This window comes from Haemaphysalis longicornis, unplaced genomic scaffold, assembly GCF_048455015.1.
Source record: "Haemaphysalis longicornis isolate Haplotype H1 unplaced genomic scaffold, Haemaphysalis longicornis Haplotype H1 scaffold_2, whole genome shotgun sequence".
Taxonomy (NCBI): domain Eukaryota; kingdom Metazoa; phylum Arthropoda; class Arachnida; order Ixodida; family Ixodidae; genus Haemaphysalis; species Haemaphysalis longicornis.
In genome coordinates this window covers 259204183-259228625 of record NW_027526295.1, presented here as the reverse complement: position 1 = coordinate 259228625, position 24443 = coordinate 259204183, and the positions used below count along the sequence as shown (strand labels likewise).

Here is a 24443-nt window from a genome sequence, read left to right as displayed (position 1 = left end):
CCCAATCCCTTCGACGTGAATCCGGCGTTACCGCAAGAAGAACAGAAGAAATTATTGGATTTGCTGCGTCGCTACAGCGAGTGTTTTTCGTCGAACTCAAAATTACGTCAGACACATCTGGCGAAGCACCGGATAATAACCGAAGATGGAGCCCGACCTACCCGACAGTCACCGTACCGCGTCTCTTCACACGAGCGCGAAGCAATCCGGACTCAAGTCGACAACATGCTCACCGACGACATTATACAGCCATCGAAAAGTCCGTGGGCGGCGCCGGTCGTACTCGTGAAGAAAAAAGACGGCACTTTAAAGTTCTGCGTTGACTACCGGCAACTGAACAAAATCACCAAAAAGGACGTGTACCCCCTGCCACGAATCGACGACGCCCTCCACCACCTCTGCCATGCGAAGTACTTCTCATCGATGGATCTGAAGACCGGCAACTGGAAAATTGAAGTGGACGAGAGAGACCGAGAGAAGACTGCATTTATAACCCCGGATGGTCTATACGACTTCAAGGGGATGCCGTTTGGGCTGTGCACGGCGCCAGCAACGTTTCAGTCATGGACACCGTGTTAGCTGGCCTGAAGTGGCACACCTGTCTCGTATACCTCGACGACATTGTGGTATTCGCCCGAAATTTCGACGGACACCTCGCAAGATTGGATTCTGTACTCGAGGCTATTTGCATGTCGGGCTTAACGCTGAAGCCTGAAAAGTGCCGCTTCGCGTACGAGGAACTCAAGCTTTTGGGACACGTCGTCAACGCCGCAGGAGTCCTGCCTGACCCGGCGAAAACATCAGCCATAGCGAACTTCCCCTGACAGAAAGACAAAAAGGCCGTGCGAATATTTCTCGGACTGTGCGCATACTACCGGTGCTTCGTCACAATCTTCGCACGCATTGCAGAGCCACTCACGCGCCTGACAAAAGATAGCACCCCTTTCGCCTGGGAAAACGCCCAAGAAAAAGCATTTTGCGAGCTGCAACAACGCCTGCAAAACCCTCCCGTGTTCGCTCATTTCGACGAAAACGCCGAAACGGAAATGCACACCGACGACAGTGATATAGGCTTGGGAGCCGTTCTCGTCCAAAAGCAAAGCGGTTGCGAAAAAGTAATCGCCTTTGCCAGCCGTGGTCTGTCGAAGGAGGAGAAAAATTACTCAGCCTCTGAAATAGAGTGCCTAGAAATTATATGGGCCATTTCAAAATTTCGCCCATACGTGTATGGTAGACCATTCAAGGTTGTGACAGACCACCATGCGCTGTGTTGGCTCGCCAATTTGAAGGACCCCTCAGGCCGTCTTGGGCGGTGGAGCTTGCGCCTGCAAGAGTTCGACGTTACAATCGTCTATAAATCCGGCAGAAAACACTCCGACGCCGACTGCCTGTCCCGCGCCCCCGTCGACCCACCACCACAAGACTCCGATGAAGACAGCGCGTTCTTCGGAGTCGTTACGGAGAGAGACCTAGCCGCCCAGCAGCGTGCCGACCCCGACTTGCGCGTCATGATCGACTACCTCGAAGGACGCAATGTCGGCGAGCCTAGGGCGTTCAAGCGGAACTTACCAGCATTCCGCCTCAAAAACTCTAAAACTCCATCCTCGTGAAGAAGAATTTCAGCCCGGGAACAAGAACGAATTATCTACTGGTCATCCCCACAGAGCTCCGTGACGAAATTTGGGAAGTGTGCCACGACGACCCGTCTTCCGGACATCTCGGCACAGGTCGCACTATTGCAAAAATCTAGGCGAAGTACTTCTGGCTCCGCCTTACATCCGACGTCACCCACTACGTTCGGAGTTGCCGTGACTGCCAGTGACGAAAAACGGCGCCGACAAGACCCGCCGGCCTTCTGCAACCGATCGCCGTCCCGTCGAGGCCCTTTCAACAGATTGGAATGAACCTTCTAGGCCCGTTCCCTACGTCGCGATCACAGAACAAGTAGATTGTTGCAGCGGCAGACTACTTGACGCGCTACGCAGAGACCGCAGTTCTACCGAGGGGGACTGCACAAGAAGTCGCCAAATTCTTCATAAACCAAGTTGTGCTGCGACATGGAGCACCTGAAGTCCTTATCACGGACCGCGGAACAGCCTTCACTGCGGAGCTTATGCTGGGAATCTTACGCTACGAGCAACACGGATCACCGAAGAACGACGGCGTACCACCCCCAAACGAACGGACTAACAGAACTCCTGAACAAGGCGATCGCGGATATGCTGTCAATGTACGTCGACGTTGAACATAGGACTTGGGACGAAGTGCGCCCGTATGTGACGTTTGCGTACAACACGGCTATCCAGGAAACTACGCAGATGACGCCGTTCGAGCTTGTCTACGCAAGACTGCCGACTACGATGCTTGACGCCATGCTTCCGCATGTAGACGACGACGACCTCAACCCCGACGTCCAAGGATACCTTCAGCGTGCGGAGGAGTCCCGCCAGCTCGCTCGAGTCCGTACAACAGACCAGCAGCTGTTGGATGCCGGGCGCTACAACCTCCGACGCCGAGACGGCGAGTACCACCGGGGGGATCGTGTTTGGGTTTGGACTCCCATCCGATGACGCGGGCTAAGGGAGAAGCCTCTGCGACGGTATTTCGGACCCTACCAGATTCTACGACGTGTCGGCCAACTTACCTACGAGGTGATCCCCGCTGGTGCTTCCGGAACATCATGAAGACGCACGCGGCCCGAAGTCGTCCACGTGGTTCGCTTGAAACCTTACTATGCAAGTTGACGGACTCTTAAGTTGTTGTTGTTTGGACTGTCTTTTGTTTTAGCATCGGGTCGATGCACTCTTAGAGGGGGCGGGGTAATGCCGCGAACCATGCATAAGTTTATTGTTTGTTTTTGCTGCCCGGCCATGCCCGGCTGTGTTACCTGCGTCCCAAGCGAAGCGCGTCTTCAATTCTTTATTTTTATGCCGCACTCAGATAAGCAGACTGTCTCGCCCTAACGTCACTAGCCCAGAATGATCTTCTTTGATCTACAATGTTCTGGATGTAAATCGACGGTTCCAGAAACACTCACGCCAAGAATTAAATGCCTGCAGACCAGACGCCATGGAATTCGAATCGCCGACACCAGTTTACGCACGTACGTCACTTTGTGTTCTCGCTCGTGTTTGTCGCCTCCTTCTTCTTGTGTCTTGTCTGAGTTTGCGCTGTTTTCCCTTTTATAGTCACTTTGTTGACTGCTGTATCGCCGCCTTTTATTCTTTGAGTTGTTAGGGGAGCACAAGTTCGCTCCAATAAACTTGTTTTTCTTGAAGACAACTGCGTCGTCTTTGGCAACGTGACAATACTGATCCCGAAACCCAACAAGCCATGACGCCGACGACTCTCCGACCAATCTCCCTGACCTAATGCACCGGCAAGCTCTTCGAACATATTAGACAGCAGCGCCTTACCGCATACCTGGAAGATCACAAACTCTGCTCTTTCACCTTGCTTGACTTTTGGCAACACCTATCTCCACAAAACGTCATCCTACAGCTCAAGGAGCACAAAATCGACCACCTGAACTGCAAAGCCTCTAAAACATAACCCTCGACGTGAAGAACGCATTCGACAACGTCACTCACGAAATCATACTGGAAAACCTCATTACGACGAACTGCGGCGTAAATATCCCCCACTTTCGTAAAAACCTTCTTGGGAACAGACAGCTACCCTCCGACTCGATGCACTACTATTTCCGAATTTCCACATCCCGCAAAGGACACACCACAAGGATTGGTTGTCTGGCCCCTTCTCTTCAATATAACTGTGCTTCACCTACCCGCCAAACTAGAAGCCATTCCGGGCCTCTGCCACGAATTCTACGCCGACTATCTGACCCTCTGGACCCCCCAAGGCTCCAGTGGGGAGCAACAGGACATCCTCCGAGAAGACACCACCACCGCCTAACTTCACCCCAGAGGACTGACGTGCAAGCCACCTAAATCGGCTGTACTGCTTCTACGCGCCCGCGCACGAGACCGCTCGTCCCCAATCACCACAGACCCAACGGTCACTAGATGTGGCCTTTTACACCCGAAGTCACCACGCTAACAATACTAGGTGTTCCCTTCCATTGGAATGGCTCAGTCTCTGCTCTTCTCCCGCTGTTGCACCCCCAGTCTCCCAACTCACTCGTCTTATACGCCAAATACGGGGCTCCGACTTCGGTTTGAAAGAGCCAGACACCTGCCGTCTGGTCCAAGCACTCAAGGTCACCTGTCCCATTTACGGAACTCCGTTTGTGAATCTCAAACCGGAGACTAGTAAACTCGACGCCCTAATTCTCAAAGCATACAAAGCTGCCTTTGGCCTCCCTACATGCACCTCCAACGACCGCCTACTCCAAGGCGGGCTGTATAATACCCTAAGTGAACTTCTCGAAGCCCAACAAACCTAACACCTCCAACGTTTAGCACTTCCACTGGCAGGAACGTCCTTTGCAACATTGGCCGATCCACCCCCTCCGCACGTCACGAGCTTCGACGCACATCTCTTCACATTCGTCAGTGGCTTAGGGTCCTCTCCATCCCAAAACATATGCACCCGATGTTCAATAGGAGAGAGAGAGAGAACTTTATTTTTGTCCAGTTGTTTGTAAAGAGTTCTCCTTCCTAAACGACGGCCAGCAGCCCTTGGGCCCTGGCAGCGTTTTCAACACTCTGGACGGCCCATAGTTGGTATTTTGGGTCAGAGCTGAGCAGCACAGTCTCCCAATGCTCGTCATTCGCGATTTTACGGCCTTCTTGGGTCGCCTGAGGACAAGCGCATAGTATATGTGACAGGCCCGCCCGGTCCTTACATAGTGCGCACATGCCTGAATATTGGCCAGGGTAGTAATGACTGTACGCCACGGGGTTTGGATATGTATTCGTTTGGAGGAGACGCCAGACCACCGACTGCCTTTTGTTTAGGGATGGATGAGCAGGAGGATAACGGGCCCGTTCAAATCTGTAATGATTAGTAATTTCCCTGTATGAGACCATGCGGTCTCTTCCCGACCTCAGCGGAGGCCGCTCGGTGGCTCGCCATGCGAGTCCTTGAGCCGTGGTGTGAGCTGCCTCGTTGCCCGGGAGGGAAGAGTGTGCAGGTGCCCATAAAATTTGGACTTTTCTCTGGTCTGGGAAATTTAGCAGAATTCGTCATGCCTCCGGCGATATGCACCCTTTAATAAAATTTCGAACTGCCGCTTTCGACTCACTGATTATGTATTAAATGCAGAGCATTTCAGTAACTCACGATGTCACCCGCGTTGGCGTCCGTAGTCCGCATCGCTCCCCCTACACTATATAAAAAAATAAAAATTACCGTCGCCAGGTTTCGAACCAGCGACTCTGAGGGCGGAACGCAAGGTACATGGTACTCTATCCACTGCACCACAAAGCCGACACAGAATGGGAGGTTACGAACACGCCTTATATCCTTGACTCATTCAACTGTCGGCCACAGGTGCGCCCTCTCCCCCGCGTCCTCCTCGCCTTCTCTCCGCTCGCAACGCCCTCTCTCGCCGCGTTCGGTTCGGGCGCACAACAGGTGGGGACGTGCGCAACAACCTCTCTCGCCGCGTTGGGTTCGCGCTGATCAACAGTCGGTTCGCGCGCAAGAACAGGTGGGGGCGCTCGCATCGCGCTCTCTCGCCGCGGTCGGTTCGCGCTTAAACCACATGTGTCGTTCGCGCGTGCTCCGGTCGCTAACATCTGTGGCGTGGTCGTGACGTCAACATCACGCGTTCGTGTGGTGGCGCCATTTTGGCGCTATAACACTCTCTCTCGAGGGGCATTCGATTGGATTCGATTGGATTGGCTTGGCTTGGATTGGTTTGGATTTGGATTGGATTGGATTAAGTGGATTGTGTTGGATTGTGTTGCGTCATAGCCGCGCCACGTTGCGTCATAGCCGCTCCACGTTGCGTCATAGCCGCGGCAGGGGGTTCATGGCACGTTTCACGTTTCACCAGCGACTTCATCGACAATGTCTACGCTGGAAGACAACAATTACAACAACAACCAATACGTAATCCATACGACTTGTAGGCGCGCCCCCCGCGGAAATGCTCTGCATTTGATCGTGCCCCTCGCGAGGGGGATGTTTTTTTTTTGTTCCTTGTTCGTCTCTCGCTCCGCACCCGCGAATCGACATGCCTATGCAGTAGCAAACTTTCTCGGGAGCACTTTAGTATGCGTACACATGGCTTGAATACGGAAGCATGTTTTATTAGCAATATATACGTAATACTCGTGCACTGCTTGGCGCGGCGTGAGTTTGGTGACGACACCAGCAGAATAGAAGAAAGTTCCCCGGCGTTTCGCTCCTTTCTCTGCATGCTTCGCTTCCTCTGCTTCAGCCCAAATGTAATGCTTGCGTAGTTTAGCGCTGTCATATGATTCCCGCTGGAATGATTCCCGGAGCTCTGTCGGTGGATCCAGCATGTACCTTTCCTGCCAGTTTCCTCTTTCTTTTGATTTGAAGGCGCACGGAATTTGGGGGCCTTTTTTGCTGTCGTGGAGGCTATCGCAAGTGCGATGGCGCATTCCTCGTCTGTCTCGGATTTTGCGGTTACGACCGTTCCGCAACAGCTTAATTTGCCTTTACAGTCTACTGCTGTCATTGAAATGGCATCACACGTGGCATATTACTCCGAATCAACGTAGATCCCGTCCCTAGAATGTTGAAACCTTTTCTTAATGGCTTTGGCTCGCTCTTGCCACCTTCCCTCGTTGTGTTCCGGGTGCATGTTTCTTGGCAACGGAAATACTTTGGCACACTCGCGTATTTTCTGAAGAATGTCTACCTTGGTGCCTTGTTGTGCCGCGTAGTTAATTCCGAGGGAGTCGAGTATGTGTCTTCCCGTTGGGCTGTGTGTACGTCTTTTGTTTTGTGCCACTGCGGGGACTTCTATAAGCTCTTCCAGCGTATTGTGAATTCCTAGAGCTAGTAATCGTTTGTTAGCCGTACAGGTAGGCAACCGGAGGGCTTGCTTGTATGCCCCTCTAATGATACGCTCGATTTTAGCCTTTTCGGCGACTTGCAAGTTGAGGTACGGAGTAACGTATATTATAGGACTGACAACGAAAGCCTGCACTAATCTTATGAGGTTTTCCTCCTTTAATCCGTAATTCCTGTTGGCGATCCTCGAGATGAGTCTCATCGTTTGATGGGCGCTCTGCTCTAGTAACTTGATGGCTTCCCCATTGTGCCCGTTCGACTGCAATCGGAGCCCGATGATTCTGATGCTTTTAACGATGGTAATCGGATTCCCGTCCGCAACTAATTTAATGTTTGGGGTTTCGGGGGGGCTTTTTCGTCCTCTACGTGTTGGTTGATAGAGCAGCAGTTGCGATTTTTGTGGCGAACATTTGAGACCTCTGGCGGACACGTAGTGTACGACTGTATTCATGGCCGTCTGTAGCGTTTCTTCAATTAGGCCATCGCTGCCTCCCGTAACCCACAGAGTGACGTCGTCTGCGTATAAACTGATACAGCCCACCTATCTTGTTGAGTTCTGCGGGTAATCCTCTCATTGCCACATTGAAAAGAGGCACGCCTTGCGGCGTGCCTCTGCTCTCGAGGTTGATACTCTCTGATTTGACTCCGCCTATAGTTATTTGCGATGAACGGCCGGAGAGGAAGCCTTTGATGTATGTATACGTTCGTGTTCCTACTCCAACATTTTGTAAATTTTCCAATATGGCTTTGTGCGTGATGCTATCAAAAGGTTTTTTGAGATCTATGCCAAGTATGGCTTTTATATCTGTCGATTTGGATTCTTTGTCAATTATTTGATGCTTTAATTGTAACATTACGTCCTGGGTGGATAATTTAAGTCTAAACAATATCATTGTGTGAGGGAATAACCCTTTATCGTCCATGAAGTTGCTTAGTCGTGTTAGGACTACATGCTCCATGAGCTTACCCACGCACGACGTTAGAGATTGTTCTTAGATTTTCCAATTGCAACGTTTTACCTGGTTTCGGTATCATTACGAGTTGTGCAGTCTTCCACTGTTGTGTAATGCTGCCCCTCTCCCAGCATACGTTTAAGTATTTGGTGAGGGCCTCTATGGGTTTGTCATCACGATTTCTTAAGATTTTATTAGTGATGCCATCTGAACCGGGTGCGGATTTAGTGCGGAGCTTGTCTAGCACCGCTCGTACTTCCGCTACGCTTATGGGCCTATCTATGTATTGGTTATCCTCCCCAGCATATGGATGTAGTTGCTCGTTGAGTGTGGTGTCACCTACATATATCTCTTGTATTTCTTGTAGTAGGTGTTTTTTGGTACCCGGATAGGTATGAATGATTTTGCTCAGGTTGTGACTTTGGGTGGTTTTACTGCTTTACGGATTGAGTAGGTATTTAATAGGTTCCATGTTTTAGCTGACCCTATTTGCAACTCTATGTAGTTGCACGTATTTTCCCAGTATTGTCTAGTTAGCTTATTTGCGTAATCTTCTATTCCCTATTGAGCAAGGCTAGTCTTCTCCGCAAATTTCGGTCGTGTTTTTGCCCACCAAGGCGTTTCTGTATACTAGATTTTGCTTCCCACATGTGTAGGAGCCTGCTGTCCGCTGTTTTCAGTTCCGCTTCCTCTAGGATGGTTCTTGTGGCCTTTTCTACGCTTTGGTTATTGGATTGGAGTAAACTTTATTTGTGCCTGCAGATCGGCGTTTTTGTGAGCCGTGACGCGGGCCCGGCGTCGTCCTAGGGGTTAGCCGTTACTCGGCCCGAGCCATCCGCTCGCCGTTGACGGCTCGCGAGTCTCGTGCCTTTCGAGCGCCCTCAGGACCTGCTGGACGGCCCAAAGTTGATGTTCGCGGTCGTAGCTCTTCACGGCTTCTTCCAGCCGCGGCGGGATTTTTCTCGATGCCGCTTCCTCCGGTTGTTTTGAGCAGTCCCACAGGATATGGTACTGGTCGGCCGTCTCCCTACGGCACACCTTGCACCTGTAGGTCGGGTACGCTTCAGGGTACATACGATGCAACAAGGCCGGGGTGGGTAGCGACCCGGTCTGTAGCTGTCTTAGAAGTACGGCCTCCGCCCGGCTGAGCCCCGGGTGCGGGGGTGGGAGAACTCTGCGAGCCAGGCGGTAGGCCTTCGTGATCTCGCCGTAGTCCGTCATGCGGTCTTTGGCTCCAAACCACGCGGGACGGTTGGTCGCGGGGGCGCGGTTGGTTAGAGCTCGTGCCGCCACGTGTGCCGTCTCGTTGTGGTTCGCGTTTCTCGCCGACGCGCACTCGCCCGCATGCGCCGGGAACCACTTGATCCTCACTCTTTTTTTCTTCCAATTTAACTCCGCGCAGCACGCGCGCGGCCTCTTCACAGATGCGTCCCTTGGCGTAGTTGCGCACCGCCGTTCTCTAATCGCTCAGCACGGTGCGGTAGTCTGTGTCGGCGATGGCCAGGGCGATGGCGACCTCCTCCGCGCATTCCGCCTTGGTGCATCTGACGCTCGTCGCCGTCCTCACGGCACCCGTGGACGCTTCGATGACAGCTGCGGCGAAAGCCTCTCGTTGATATTCGGCCGCGTCCACGTACCGCACGTGTCCGTCTTTGGCGTGTAGGTCGATGAGGGCCTTGCCTCGCGCCTTCCTTCTTCCCTTGTTGTATTCCGGGTTCATGTTTTTCGGTAAGGGGTCTACCCTGATCTTGCTCCGGATCTCGTCGGGGATGGAGAGTTTGGCATTCTCCCCGTCCTGACGTCCGAGACCCAGGTCTTCGAGTATCTTCCTCCCGGCCTTGGTTGTTGACAGGCGCTCGAGCTCAGCCGTTCGTTGCGCCTCCGCAGTCTCTTCAAGCGTATTGTGTACCCCTAGCTTCAAGAATCGGGGCGTGCTCGTGGACTCGAACAAGCCGAGCGCCGACTGCAGCATCGCGTCTTGTGTGCTCAGGCGCTGTCTGAAGCCAATCATCGTGGCGGGGTACAGTCCTTCCCTCTCCAGGTAGTCCTGCCACCGCTTCATCAAAACGTGCTCCAGCACCTTGCCCACGCAAGACGTTAGCGAAATGGGCCGGAGGTTGTCCGTGCCGGGTGGCTTGCCCGGCTTGGGGATCAGGATGGTCTTGGCCTTCTTCCAATGCTGCGGCAGCGTCCCCGTTTTCCAGCATTTGTTGTAGTAGCCCGTTAGGCTTTCGACGGATTTGCCGTCGAGGTTCTTGAGTGCCTTGTTGGTGATGCGGTCCGGTCCGGCCGCCGACCTGCTGTTGAGGTCTGGCAGCGCTGTGCGAACCTCTTCTACGTCGATGTCTCTGTCGAGGCGCTCGTTGGGTAGCCCCCCGTACGGCCCGTGGTGCTCCGTGGACGTAGTCGGCAGGTATCTGTCGCTGATGCGGTTCATCACCGTGTCGGCTCCGTGTTTCATGACTTCCCGATGGATGAGTTTCGCCAGTCGGTCCCTCTGGTGCGACTTAGTCTTATATTCGTCGAGCAGATGCTTAAGCAAGTTCCATGTTTTCCCATTGTGCATCTGGCCATCAGCGGCGTTGCATATCTCGTTCCACTGCTGCGCGCATAGCGTGCGACAGTGTTCCTCGATTGCTTTGTTGAGTTCTGCGACTTTTTTCCGTAGCCTACAATTGAGGCGTTGCTTTTTCCATCTGTTGAGAATGGACTGCTTGGCCTCGATGAGGTGGGCCAGCCGGCTGTGCATTCTGTTCGTTTCAAGGTCTGTTTCTATGCTCTTGGTTGAGTTCCGAACGTCTTGTAGAACCTTGTTGGTCCACATTTCGATGTCGTCGATTTCTGTGTTTTCTTCCTCCTCCTGATTTCTGGTGTCTCTGAAAGCGGTCCAATCGATCCACGTATGTTTTCTGACGTTATTACTGTTCTGCTCCGGTACGACGATTTCCACGATCATATGGTCGCTTCCGAGGTCCACCCCCGTGTTCCTCCACGTGATCGTGATCGGTTCATTGTTCTTGACGAACGTTAGGTCGGGGGTGGTATCTCGGGAAACGGAGTTACCAAGTCTCATTGGGTGAGCCGGGTCGGTTATGAGGGCATAGCCAAGTTCCGCCGCGTCTTAGGATAGGTTTCTGCCTTTCGCATTGCTTTTGACGTAGCCCCCCGCCGTATCCATCGCGTTAAAGTCACCGCACGCAACCAGCGTGTTCTGGCGGGCCGTCGTGCTTGCCTTGTGAAGAATGGATTTGAACTTCTGCCGTCTCTGCGATGGATTACTGTAGATGTTCAAAATGAAGATGCTGTTTCTTCTTTGCTTGGTCGGTATGAGTTCGGTGAGCGTGTGTTCGATCTTCACGTTGCTTAGCCGGTGTTCAACGATGGTGAGTCCCTTCCTGACCAGGGTGCACAGGCCTCTGCCATCGGGCGGGCCCGCGTGCACCCTGTAGCCTGGAAGGGACGGCTTGTCCGTTAGCGTTTCTTGAAGTAGAAGCACGTCGGGCTTGCGCGCGGCGTGCACAATGTGTTGCTGGACCACTGCCCTCTTCTTGACGAAGCCGCGGCAGTTCCACTGCCACACTGTTGTGCCTGTGGAGTTGGCGGCCATGATTGTCCTAGTCGGAATTCTCCGGGTTGCGGCACTTGGTTGACTGGCTGCTGTAAGGGCGCGAACGTTGGGTGGCTTAGTATTAGTTGCACGCTTCTTTCCAGATTGTTGAGTCTGGTGACGTTCTCCGTTTGAAAGCCGTCTATGGCGTCCTTCATCGACTTGATCATACCCTCCAGGCTGTTGAGTTTGGCCTCGACGTTGTTGTTGCTGCTGCCGGGGCTGCAGTCGCTCACGTTGCTCTTGGTCTTGCGCAATTCAACGGCCCTCTTCTTCAGTGCCGGTTCCTTGTCCTCAGCGGCCGTAGTTTCTTCGCCCTTGTTGCTGCCGCTCGGGTTCAATCTTAGCTGTTCGACGTTGCGGAGAGCGTTGCGGATCTCCGCGATTTCCTTGGTGAGGTTGTTGATGGTGGCTCTCAGGGCCGCGTTCTCCTGTCTTAGGGCCTCGTTGATATCTCGTTCCTTGGTTGAAGCTTTGTGATCTTTCTTGGTGCTGTCGCTCGGACTGGTTTTCATGACACCTCGCGCAGTGTCGGCCCAACTGACTCTCTCGCGCGACGGTGATGTTTGGGTTCCCATTTTTCGCGCGTCTCTGCTCTGGCTCCTGAAACTGCGATCTCTCGACGGTGCGCGGTTTCTCGATGGCGTCCTTGACTTGCGCGCAGCTGGCTGGTCTAGTGGCGGGAAGTCGCTCTCCGACGGGAGCTGGCTGCTGACCTTTCGGCGCTCCCACTGCCGCCTGCGGACGACGTAGGGTACCTTGAATTCGGCTTTACAATCTCTCGCGGCGGTCGGGTGAGCGCCACCGCATAGTTTGCATTTGGGGGTGCAGTTGTGGTCTTTGGGGTTTGCTTCGCCGCAGCCCATGCAGATCCTGCTGGTTGGCGTCGGGCACACGTCCTTGCGGTGCCCGACCCTGCCGCACTGGTGGCAGACGTCAATTTGCTTTCTGTACAGGAGGCATGGTATGAGCGTGACGCCGTATCGGACAAAGTTCGGTACCTTGGGTCCTCTGAAGGCTACGATGATCGTGGTCGTGTTGCCGATTCGTTTAGTGCCTACGGCGAGTGGGTTTCTGTGGTTGACGATGTTTCGGTCCAGCTCTTCGGCGCTCGCGTCGACAGGGATTCCACGGATTACGCCTTTCACGCTGTCGTACGGCGCCGTGCGGTACGCGCTGACTTCAAAGGTCTTGTCTTGAATGTTGATCGTTTGCAGACTTGCGTAGCGGACGGCGTTTTCCTCCTTGGGCGTGCTGACTACCATGATGTTTTGTTGCGCGTTCGGGCAGATGGTATCCGATGCGCTCTCTTCAGTCGTAATCTTTGCCGCGGCAAGAATGGCCGTGGCGACGGTCGTGGTGCCACTCTTGACGATGTCAAGTCCTCCTCGTGGTCTGATCACGATCTTGCTTTCCTCCAGTGGCATGGCTGGCATTCTCGCTGCCTTGATGACCGAGGCTCGAATGTTCTTGTTGTCTTTCGCTTTCTTGTTGACATGGTTGTTGGAGCCGGCGAGCTTCGCGACAAGGTCTCGTTGACGGAGTCTCGACATGCGTTCCCCCGCGCGCGTCCAGCCGGTGTCGCTGTGGAATTCCTCGGGTGAAATGTCTTCGCCTTGAACTTCCACGCAAATTTGGGAGTCGGAGATCGTTGCCCGAGGGGAAGTATCCTCCATCTCGGGGCTGAACGGCAGCCGCCGAGGCGGCGAGCCGCGGCAGGTGCGATGGCGACGAGGCCTAGCGCTCGTAGAAAACGCCGAGGCTTAGCGGCCACTCGAATGGCGGTGGTAGCAAATGTCCGATAATTGGGCGAAGAAGGCGTACCTTTGGGAACTTTTAGTATCCGTCGGTGCCCCTTGACTTCTCGAACATCTTCAGACAAAGAAAACGTCGATTAGAAAAAAAAGCACTGCGAAATTAATCATAAATGATGGAGCCGATGTGAACGCGTCCGCTCGCTTCGGCTATTGCAGCGCCCCTCTACGCTTTGGTTAAGTTTTTTGGTCCACGATTCTATGTCGTCTATCTCTTCGTGTGTGTCTTGCTCTCTGGTTTTGCGAAAGGAGTCACAGTCTACTATCCTGATTTCTCTGCCCTTCTGTTTGGAAGGACCCGCGCGGATAGTCGTAGCTCCGATATAATGATCGCTGCCAAAATTTTCTAGAGTGTTGTACCATGTATGATCGGGAATGTTTTTAGTGAAAGTGAGGTCGGGTGTGGTGTCGTTACACACAGTGTTGCCCAATCTGGTGGGAGACGCGGGGTCCGTTACAAGGGTCACACCTCCCTGTTGGGCGTTTAACCATAGATTGCGTCCTTTGATGGTTTCCATGTTGTAACCCCAAGTGGGATGCGGCGCATTAAAGTCCCCAACCAGGATGAGCGCCTGTTTGTTGGCTATGCTTAACGTTTTGCGGAAGACCGGTCCAAAACCAGATTTTTGTTTAGGGCTACTATATACGTTAAGAATATATATGCTGCCTTCGTTTTTCCTAGTTGGAGCAATTTCGATTAGGACGTGATCGACGTTCTTTACGCCAGTGTTGTGCTCGATTACGGCTAGATTTCTTTTGACAAGCGTCACGACGGGCGTTTTATCGTCAGAGGCACTGCAGCAAGATTTGTACCCCGATAATTTAGCAGGTCCCCCCGTTTCTTGAAGAGCAATGACGTCTGGAGCCTCCTTGGTGTCTACGAATTGCTGTAGGTTTCCCCGTTTCCGGCGGTACCCTCGGCAATTCCATTGCCAAATTTTGTACTCGTTACGCGGAGCCATGTTTGGTGATTTGGCTCTCCTGCACTTCGTTAATTTCCGTCATTACGGGTCTGTCGTATGGTTTGGCTGTCGTTTTGATTGGACCGATTCTAGCAGTTCTCGTGTCCCTTAGAGAATTCTCTAGTATTATTACTCTACTGTTCATATCCCCTAACTGTGCCTGTATGCTAGTGAATTGTTGTTGCATTGTTTTAGTCAGTTCTGCGAACATTCCTTCGACTTTTTTTCTATTTGCGCCGAGATTACGCTTGCTATGTCCGCTGCTTCTCCGGCTTTTCTTTATTGAGGTGGCGCCGCGTTTTCCTGCGTACCTTTAGGAGTAATTGTAGAGAGACCTTGCTGAAGCAACTGCGACCCAGCCTGTTTACGTTTTACGATTTCTTCTTTGAGTTTCTTATTTTCCTCTTTTTGCTTAGTACTTTCACGAGTAGCTTGCTCTAAAAGTTGCTTAATCTTGCATAACTCGTCTTCTAGGGCGGACCCGTGTATGCTCGATGTAGCAGTGCTGGAGACCGCGTCTGCCCAGCTCACCTTTGATCTGTTGTCTTCGTCTCTAACGAGGCCCTTCGGCTGGCTGTGGGTGGTTACGTTACTTCTCCTTGAGCCCGAACGAGATCTGGACTGGGATCGAGACTTTTATCTTGTCTGGGATCTTGACTTGGAGTCAAGTCGAGACTTGGATTTGGATCTCGATCTGTGTCTTGGTTCTTCTCCGCTTGAAGGGAGTCTTGGAAGGGAGTTGGAATGGCTCCGGATGTCTTCGTCATTGGGTTTTGATGGCCCTCGTCTTTCTTTTAGTCTTCCCTGCCGATTCTCTGAATTGAATCTGGTAAATTGCTGCCCATCTTCCTGTCGCTCGCTTTTTTGTTCTCCCTGTTGTTGGCGTTCCCACTGACGTTGTTTTAGCATGTACGGGGTCTTGAAGCGTTCGCGACACTTTTTGTCCCCCGTGAGGTTCCCCTTACCACACATGGAACACCTGGGTTCGAACGGATGATCTTCGGGTGGGTTTTGAATTCCGCACCCGCGGCACTTCCTATCGTTCGGTGTCGGGCAGACGTCGCTGCGATGACCCAGGCGTCCGCAAGTGTTGCACGTCTCGTATTTCTTGCGATGAAGGAGGCAGCGATATTCGGCGCCCCGATAGTAGACTTTCTTTCCTTCAAACACGATGACCACCGGGTCAGTGCGGCTCATACATCTTGCGTGAAGGATCGTTGGGTTTTGCCTATTCACCAGGCTCTTTTCGATGTCTTGGGGCGTGTCATAGTCCGGTATTCCGTGAATAACCCCTTTGGAGTGTCTTCCGGCTCTGTTATGTAGGCGGCTGTGCTGAAGGTTTGGGATCCAAGCTGAATCACCTGTATCTGGCTGTAGCCCAAGGCATTCTCCTTCTTGGGGGTGCTCATGACCATGGTATTCTGTCTTTGGTTTTTTCTTCTGTCTCTTCCTTTGTTATTGTTGCGGCTCTTAGAACGCCGTCCATGATATATGCGACGTGCAACTGCGCCATGTCGAGCCCGCTTCGCGGGCGGAGAACGACCTTGCAGTCTTCCTCCGGTAGCCGCGGCTGCCGCGGTCTCGGTGGCCATCGCATACGCCGTAGGCTTGCATCTCTTTGCGTCTTCGGGTTCCGCCCTTTTCCTGTGTACTGGGCTCGTTCGTAGTGGCTGGGGCACTGCGTCATCCTGCTTCGACGTTCGTGGGCTGCCATCCAGCCCGGCCCATAGTATTCTTCCGGGGAGATCGTCTCCCCCTCGACTTATACGACGTCCATACTTCGGCTCATATTTCAAAGCGGGCTTTCAGCGGCCGAGCGGGGGCTCGCGCCGCACCGCTGGCCGAGCGGGGGCTCGCGCCGCACGTGGCACCACATTTTGCCCGAGCGCAGCAGAGGATATGTCGTCGTAGGCAAAGTTAGGGTTAGCCGGTTTGCCGGCACGACGGGTAAGAAGCCGTCGTAAAAGTTCAAGTAATGGTCTACTTGCCGAAATTTTGGTGTCCACAGAGGGCGATGACCTTCCGTCACTGGTTGCAATAGTCGTTCAGGACGGGTCTGTGCTTTTTTCGCCACGATCATTGAAAATTTACAGAGCCCATGTGAGACACGTTCGAGCGGCTCGGCTCCCTAGCGAGTGAGATTCTCGTCTCCCCCTAATAGGGGAGACGAGAATCTCACTTCAAAACGCTAGCGATATGGAGCCAACACCCAAACGCGCTACTCGGATATCGCTCGTGCCCCCAGCTGTTCTACCCCCAAGTGCTCTACCGGCCAACTGGCCACTTTCGCCAGCTAGAGGCATCATCCAGTTTCCACAGCAGAGGCCCTCGCCATCGCTCACGCCGCCACCACCAACCGAATGCAGCCCTACCTGACTATCATCGCCCATTCCCAGCAAACATGCCGATGGCATCAATCTGGCCTGGCACCCCCTCAAGCTTTTCTTATTCTTCACCGTATTCCCGAAGACACCAAAGTAACAATCGTTTGACTTTTGGCCACTCTGGTCTTGCTGGGAACGAGGCGGCCCACGCCGCCGCCCACCATCTCCGCAACCGGGGCAAGGCTAACACCACCGGATGCCTGCACGTCGCTAGCACCACTTCGACACCGCTCGACTCTACCTACAGCTCCACCTTTTCCCGCTACATAAACAACAGAAGAGTATACTTTCATCTCCACCAATTGCCACATCAAGCGAATGTCTATTGCCACCTTCAGACAGAGATTTCCATAATCACACCATGCTCTTACACATCTCTCCATCCCTCTTCCGCCATAACTGCCAAGCGTGTGACCTCCCGCTTACCACCTACCACCTAATCTGCTCCTTCCCGCATCAACCAACCCTCTTCCTTCCCCCACCCCTGAGCAGTGGGAGTCAGTTCTGACCAGCTCGGCCCCGGTGCCACAACTCGCCCTGGTTGAAGTTCAAGTTCAAGTTTATTGCAGTAATTTACACATGTTTACAGTTGGGTTATTGTACACAGGAAGGTCCCAAGGCCGAAGCCTTACGCGGGAGCTCCATTGAAATACTCAAAATGGAGAATACGAGCGACATTGCAAAAGAAAGACATGTACATAACTACAGCCCTAAACATAACTATACAGATAATCATAAACTACACAAAACCATAGACACAACCATAACAATATACGCTAGATAAAGACAACCGAAATGTAAACTACAAGTTAGAAGCACAAAAAAAAAACTAAGAAACCGTATTAAACTAAAAGAAAAGCTTAGACTTCAAGCAGGTAGCTTAGAATGATTTCGTTTTTATATTGGTCGGCAAGAAATTCCAAAATGATATGGCAGAAAATTGTATTGGGTGTTGTGGTAGCAAAAGATTGTTTTCACTCGAAAAATGCATGTTATTTGTATTAGTAATTAAGCGAACCGGAAAGATGTCTAGTACGAGTTTATGATCAGAAATTTTGAAAACAGGGTACCAAGGCTGTAGCGATAAATTTGAGTTAGAGGCAAAATACAAAGTTTCTGGAAACGATGGTGATTGACGGGGAGCAGAGTTAATAACGCGAACGGCTTGTTTCTGTAATGTAATGTGTGGTGACAGGTGAGTGGTGTACGAGCTAACCCACGATGATATGTAGTAGTTCAAATGACAGCGACCAACGCGAAATATAAGCTACGAAGGGTTTGGACATGAAAGTATGGGCGTGCGCGAATCAACGCATTGAGGCCGAAGGACGCCTTTTTAACAGTAAAATCACATGCTCTTTAAATTCAAATTAGAGTAGAGGACAACGCCTCAAAAGTTAGCACTGCTGCAAAAGGCAAGTTTTTTAGAAGATAACTGAAGATTTGGAAAAGCGGGAAGGGATTTGCTAGGGGAGCACGGGAGCATAAATCAGGTCTTGCTAACTTTAATAGATAATTTATTTGTTGAACAGCATTTCTCTAGTGAAAACAAGTCAGTTTGTAATTTAGAGAGTAGATTGTCAATATCGTTCTCACAACAAAACGTAGTTGTGTCATCAGCATACAAAATACATTGTGAAGTTGTTAAAGAGTTGGGCAAGTCATTAATTGATTGATTGTAGGGTTTAACACGCCGACGCAACGCAGGCAATGAGGGGTGCCGTAATGGAGGGCTCCGGATTAATTTTGACCACCCGGAGATCTTTAACGTGCGCCAAAATCTCGTACACACGGGCGTTCTTGCTTTTCGCCTCCATCAGAAAAGCGGTAGCCACGGCGGGGAATCGAACCCGCGACTTCGTGCTCAGTAGCGCAAAGCCTTCGCCACTGAGCCACCACGGCGGGGGCCAAGTCATTAATATACACCAGGAAAAAAAGAGGTCCCACTATCGACCCTTGGGGCGCACCTATTCTATATTTACCGGGCTTGATGAGTGACCATTAACGCAGACGACCTTGCGCCCATTTGTAAGGTAGCTTTTCAAATGAGTCAGTGGTGGTCCAAAAATTCTATAAAGTTGTAGTTTATTCAACAGAATGGTATAATCAATCGTGTCGAAAGCTTTCGATAAGTCAATAAAAATAGAGCAGGCATATTTACCCCAACAAATAAAACAGTTCATTTTTCTTAGACTTTCTTAAAGGACTTAATCTTAAGACTTAAGACTTGGTCTTAGGACTTAAAAGTGTTAGTCTTTCTTAATCGACAATCAACCATGCTCTGATTCCAGTGTTATCTCCGAGGCATTTAATAATTTTTTTATAATTCCTGTTTGTCTCTGAAAATGCCGTAATCCCTAACTTTCATGCTCCCAGCGATTTAACGGCGTTTCCTGAGCTAGAAATTACTTTCGCTGGAGTTCATAACCTCTTATTGAGCATAGACACAGCCAAGAGTGCCGGCCCTGACAGCATTCCCAACCTTTTTTTTAAAAAGGTACTCTGAATGGTCCTCCGACTATTTAACCGTTGTTTTCAGAAGATCGCTTGAGTCAGCATATGTCTTTGGGATGTGGAAAACAGCCAATGTGGTCCCGATGTTTAAAGCTGGCAACAAGCAATTATTTCCAAATTACAGACCAATTTTATTAATATCGACATGCTGTAACCTATTAGGGCATATTATCCATAAGCACATTGTAGTACCTCAGTGAAAACGGTGTGCTAACACGGCATCAGCACGGGTTCCGCGCAGGATACTCTACCGTCACGCAGCTACTTAAGTTCACACACGGCAGTGCTTCAGAACCTAACAACAGGGGTCAGATTGATGCGGTATTTATTGACTACTCTTAAGCGTTCGATAAGTTCTGTAACCGAAAAATTCTGCACAAGTTATGGACACTTCTTGGAAACAGCGCATTTCTTTCATGGTTAGAAGATTATTTGCACTCAAGATCAAAGTTCGTTACATTTAACAACAGGGGGTCATCACGAGTGCAAGTTAATCAGGCGTGCCACAAGGTTTGGTTCTTGAGCCATTATTATTTATTATTTGCATTAATGACGTCGTTAAAATTACTTGTGGCACGCCTGTAAAATTGAGGTTGTATGCGGATGACTGTGTTTTGTATTGCAATGTCACAAAGGTTCAAGATCAGCAGTGTCTGAAGGATATGTTTTCCAAGTTTCGGGCATAGTGCAGGGATTGACAAATGGAGATTAATTTTAGCAAAACAGTTGCGATGACTTTCGCTAACAACAAACAGCCTTGTCATTTCACTTACGTTTACGCAGCCCACCAATTAACTAATGTCGATTAGTTTAAATATCTCGGCGTCATTTCACACCAACCATAAAATGGCGCAAACACATTGGCCTTATCTGTGTGAGGGCGCTCCGAAAGCGTGCCTATTTTAAACGCACTCTGAAACATTCTGCTACACCATGTAAGATAACTGCTTACAAAACTCTTATCCGTCCTATACTTGAGTACACTTCAGTCGTATGGTCGCCTTACTTTAAATGTGATATTCCTAAGATTGAATCTGTTCAAAAGAAGGCAATTAGGTTTATATTCCGTCGCTACGACCGCACCTTTTCCCCTACATATTATGCTGAGAAAATGTCACTTCGACCCTTATCTCACCGGCGTGAGTGTGACACAATTGCTTTAATGCACAAAATTGTACATGGTTCCACTTGTTTAGCCGCACCAATTTCTTCCGTAGATTTCTCGCGGCGCGCAAGAAGACGCATTGATCCCATGAATATTGTCCCGTTTAGAGAACACTTGGATTTTTTAAGTATTCTTTTTTCCTCAAACAATTGAACGATGGAACAATCTAGAGCCAGCCCTCCGATGTTTGCCCGCTGAGCTGTTTCAGAAAGACTTGCCTGAACGTGTTCCATGAGATTATGAATTTTATGTGGTTCTCATGTGTATATCTGTGATGTAACATTTTTGTTAGATGCGTACATTTTACACTACTTATAACTTGTATCTGTCGTGTATATGTATTTCGTGTAACTCTTCCACTCCTGCTATGTCTCTCGTTGAGACAGCGGTATTTGTAAATTAAAAATAATAAATAAAAAATAAAATAAAATTTTACCTGTGAAACAAGAAATTGCTTGTTCTGTATACAAACCACAGCGAAACCCAAACTGACAACTGCTGAGTTATTCAAATTTTGTAAAATACCTGGAGAGTCTTAGTTCAATTAGTTTTTCCAACACCTCACCCAGAAAAGAGAGGATGGAAATGGGCCTGTAGTTTTCAATGGTACGACCACCCCCTTTTTTGAATACTGGAACAACTTTCGCTAATTTCAACTGCGTAGGAAACTCACCCGTCTGAAAAACCAAATTAAAAATGTGACTAAGAGCATTAGAAATAAGATTTCCGGCAAGCTCAATATGTGCACCGTGTGTGCCTTCTAAACCAGGGCCTCTACCTTTAGGCAGCTCAATAACAGACTCAATTCTTCTGGAGAGGTAGGGTGAAGATAGAAGGATTTCTCAAAGTGGCGAAACGGAGCCGAATATGTATCAAAATGTGAATGAGGGATAATACTTGCAAAATATGTGCTGAAGGCGTTAGCAATGCCCCTTGGCTCAACAATTCAAGAATCATTGTAAATAATTGAAGTAATGACTTTGTTTTGACGAGCGATATTTAAAAATTCAATAAGTAGTCTCCACTTTTTCTTGGTGTCATGGTCACCCAACTGCAGCTGACGTTCATGATATTGCTGTTTGGCAGATTTAGGTAGGGACGACAAGGTTGGAGCATAACGTTTTTAGCGTTCTTTAAGGTTACAGTTATAAGGCTAACGCTTCGTTTTCTTGAAAAGGTTTTCTTTCTTACGTAAACACCGTAAAAGCGACTGCGAAAGCCAGGAAATACGAGGGGCGTCGTATCGCCTTTAAAAGTTTTTAGTGTAGTGCAACGGCTTACAGCATTCATGAAAATTGATATAAAGTTTTCCATAGCTGCATCAGCCTCAGTAAGTGTGTCCAGATTAGAACACGCGACATTTGAAAGGGTGCCTACGAACTTTTCTTTGTCGGAAATGGTTTTGTATTGAAATAATGGACCATTATTTTTTCTTTTAGTCATGTTAAAAATACAAGAAAATGACCCGTAACGTCACATTCAACTACGCCAGTGTGAATAGGAACATCAAGATTGGAAAGAATATGATCCAGCAATGAGACAGTAGGGTGTTCGACGGCACGTTTAGGGACGTTAATCAGGAATTGGTAGCCATAGCTAGAGAAACAGATTAAGTAATTTCCCGTGGTAGGTTTGGAAATACAGTGGAACCCCGATAATACGACTTTCGAGTGACCGCGAGAAAGCGTCGTGTGACCGGGGTGTCGCACGTCCGGGGTGCGGGTAAATGCCGACCTACTAGATGGTCTCACGCGACAGGTGGGCTAAGAACTCATTTAACAACTATATTTAGCGGGTTCTCGCGTAATTCGCGAAACTTTATCTGAAATCCCAAGTTTAAAAAAAAGAAACGCCTATGTTGTGCCCCCCTTCCCTCCAGGGCGTCCGAGCAAGCCCGCCAGCCCCGCGCCTTGCCCGCGCGTGGTCGAGCAAATTGAGAGGGGGAAAAGCGAGTGTGAAACTGCCAAGGCTAAGCGCAACGAAGTATAGTACAAGACGGAGATGAAAAAAAAATTTCCCCGCATTTCCCCGAGGGGAAGAATGTGAAAGTGCGAATGCAGGAGTTGAATTTGCGTGGTTCGGCAATGTTCGCGAAAGAGAGATCACACACACACACACAACTACAAAGAAAGAAAGATGCATTTATTCACAGACACCTATTTGTGTTGTCGTTGTACTTGATTGCTAGAGCGGATCTCCGCTTTGAAATTTCGTGTCAGTACTCCTTTAAGCGGGTGCATTAGCCCTTCTCACGCCCGATTCCTGGCCAATCCCCCACGTGGGTATGTGCCATGTCAGCGGCCGTGCAGCGCGCGCCCATCTCCCCCCGTTGCCAAGGAAGAGGAGGAGATTCCTGGCCAATCCCCCACGTGGGTATGTGCCATGTCAGCGGCCAGGCAGCGCGCGCCCATCTCCCCCCGTTGCCAAGGAAGACGAGGAGCGCGCGCACCCGCAGCTGTTGCTATGTGGACGGACGGCGGTCACCGGAATTCAGGGTCGCATATAAAGTGCATGCGCACTTAAAACGGACTTCCCGTACAGGGCGCAGACATCCTCTGAACGGCCCCGTGCCGTCGCTATTGGGTCAAAGTGCGAAAGAGATAAGGTGACTCAAACTTTGTAAGTAAACCTTGTTGCGGCGAAAATTATAGCGTGGTCTTGCTACAGTGACTTGCTGCGGCGGCTAGCGAGTGGCCCAAAACGGCCGTGCCAACGTATGCATGTCTCCACCCTTGCGGCGGACGCGCGTGAATGTAGGCACCCTAGCGAGGAAAATAGCGGAGTGACACGGTCTTTAACGCCGCTTCGAAAGACACTGATAAGCTGAGAGCATACAGAGGGGGAGAGAGCGTGGTGAAAGGAAGAGCCTTGGATCGAGAGGGCGAGGAAAGCGGGTGTTCAGTCATCGCCCTGGATTTGCGTCGTAGTCGTATTAGTGTTTTCTCATTCGTTGGTGGCTCGGTAGGAGCTTCCAATTCACGGTGCGCCAGCCACGTGAACCCTGAACTATGGCTTCTCACGCTTGGCGCGTTGGCGTACTGCTGCCGCGTAGGGCGGTCGAAGGTTAACTCCCGCTCACGAGTACCCGCCTGCTTGCTTGCGTCGTTTCAGGAAGTGGTGTCCGCTTCGTGCGGACCTTTGCACATCAAGCAGCATCAAACGGGAAGGTCGTGACGATGTGGCGAAGTGTAAAATATGGGAAAAACGCCGGTTTATTTGCACCAGGAATAGTCGTATGAAGCGGAACGCGTACACCCGAGCGTGATATCATCGGGGTTTTTAATGCATTGTTTCTATGGGACCGCGGTGATCCGTCGTAAGAAGCGGGTCGTCGCAAGTCCGGGGTACGTACCATCGGGGTTCCACTGGATCTAGAAGAGTAAAATTAAAATCGCGCGTGGTCAGCACATTCTTATTTTCAAAACAGAGCTTATCAAGCAAGTTAGAAAAAGAAAGGCAAAAGTCGATTGAGTTGGATGATGGCGAACGGTAAACTGATAATGGTATCGTCTTTTTATTGTTGTGTAGAAGGCAGGCGGCATCATCGATTTCAATCCAAACGGATTCGCAATTAGGGACATTGATCTGTAAATCAGTGCGCCTAATATCAGCAAGCTGCTTTAAAATAAAAATAGCAGACCCTCCGTAGGGGGCTTCTGCTCTGTGGCTGTATTCGCCTGAATAATCTGCAAAGCCATATAACTCCCTATCAGCGTCGGAAAGCCAGGTTTCAGATAAAGATACGATAATGCATTTTGCTTATAAGAATGTAGTTGTGCAGATATTTCATTGTGGTATTTTTTAAACTTCTAGCGTTAAGATGGATAGCGCTAAAGCCACCACGAGACAAGTTTTTGCACACATCGTCAGCATTAAAGTATGCCATTTATCGGACAAGAAAGATGACCTACATAGGGCAAAGTAAGATGGCTTAATTGTTGAACCTAGTGAAACGAGCACTGGAATCGGCGCGGTATCGCGGCCTCGCGGATATGGGAAACTGGAGACTTTTTTTCCCGTTCTCCTCAATCTCAAATGAAATGTTTAACCCCCCCCCCCCCATCATCCCTTTTCCTTAAAAAATATAACTGAA

The 24443-nt window shown here is 50.4% G+C and overlaps 1 protein-coding gene across 1 annotated transcript; it reads right to left on the bottom strand.

Annotated features, from left to right (window-relative positions):
• Positions 1 to 11375: 11375 nt before the first annotated feature.
• Positions 11376 to 13187, bottom strand: LOC144168607 (uncharacterized). Its single transcript, XM_077697555.1, has one exon. The coding sequence runs from the start codon at positions 13185 to 13187 to the stop codon at positions 11376 to 11378; it is 1812 nt and encodes a 603-aa protein (XP_077553681.1).
• Between the last annotated feature and the right edge of the window lie 11256 nt (positions 13188 to 24443).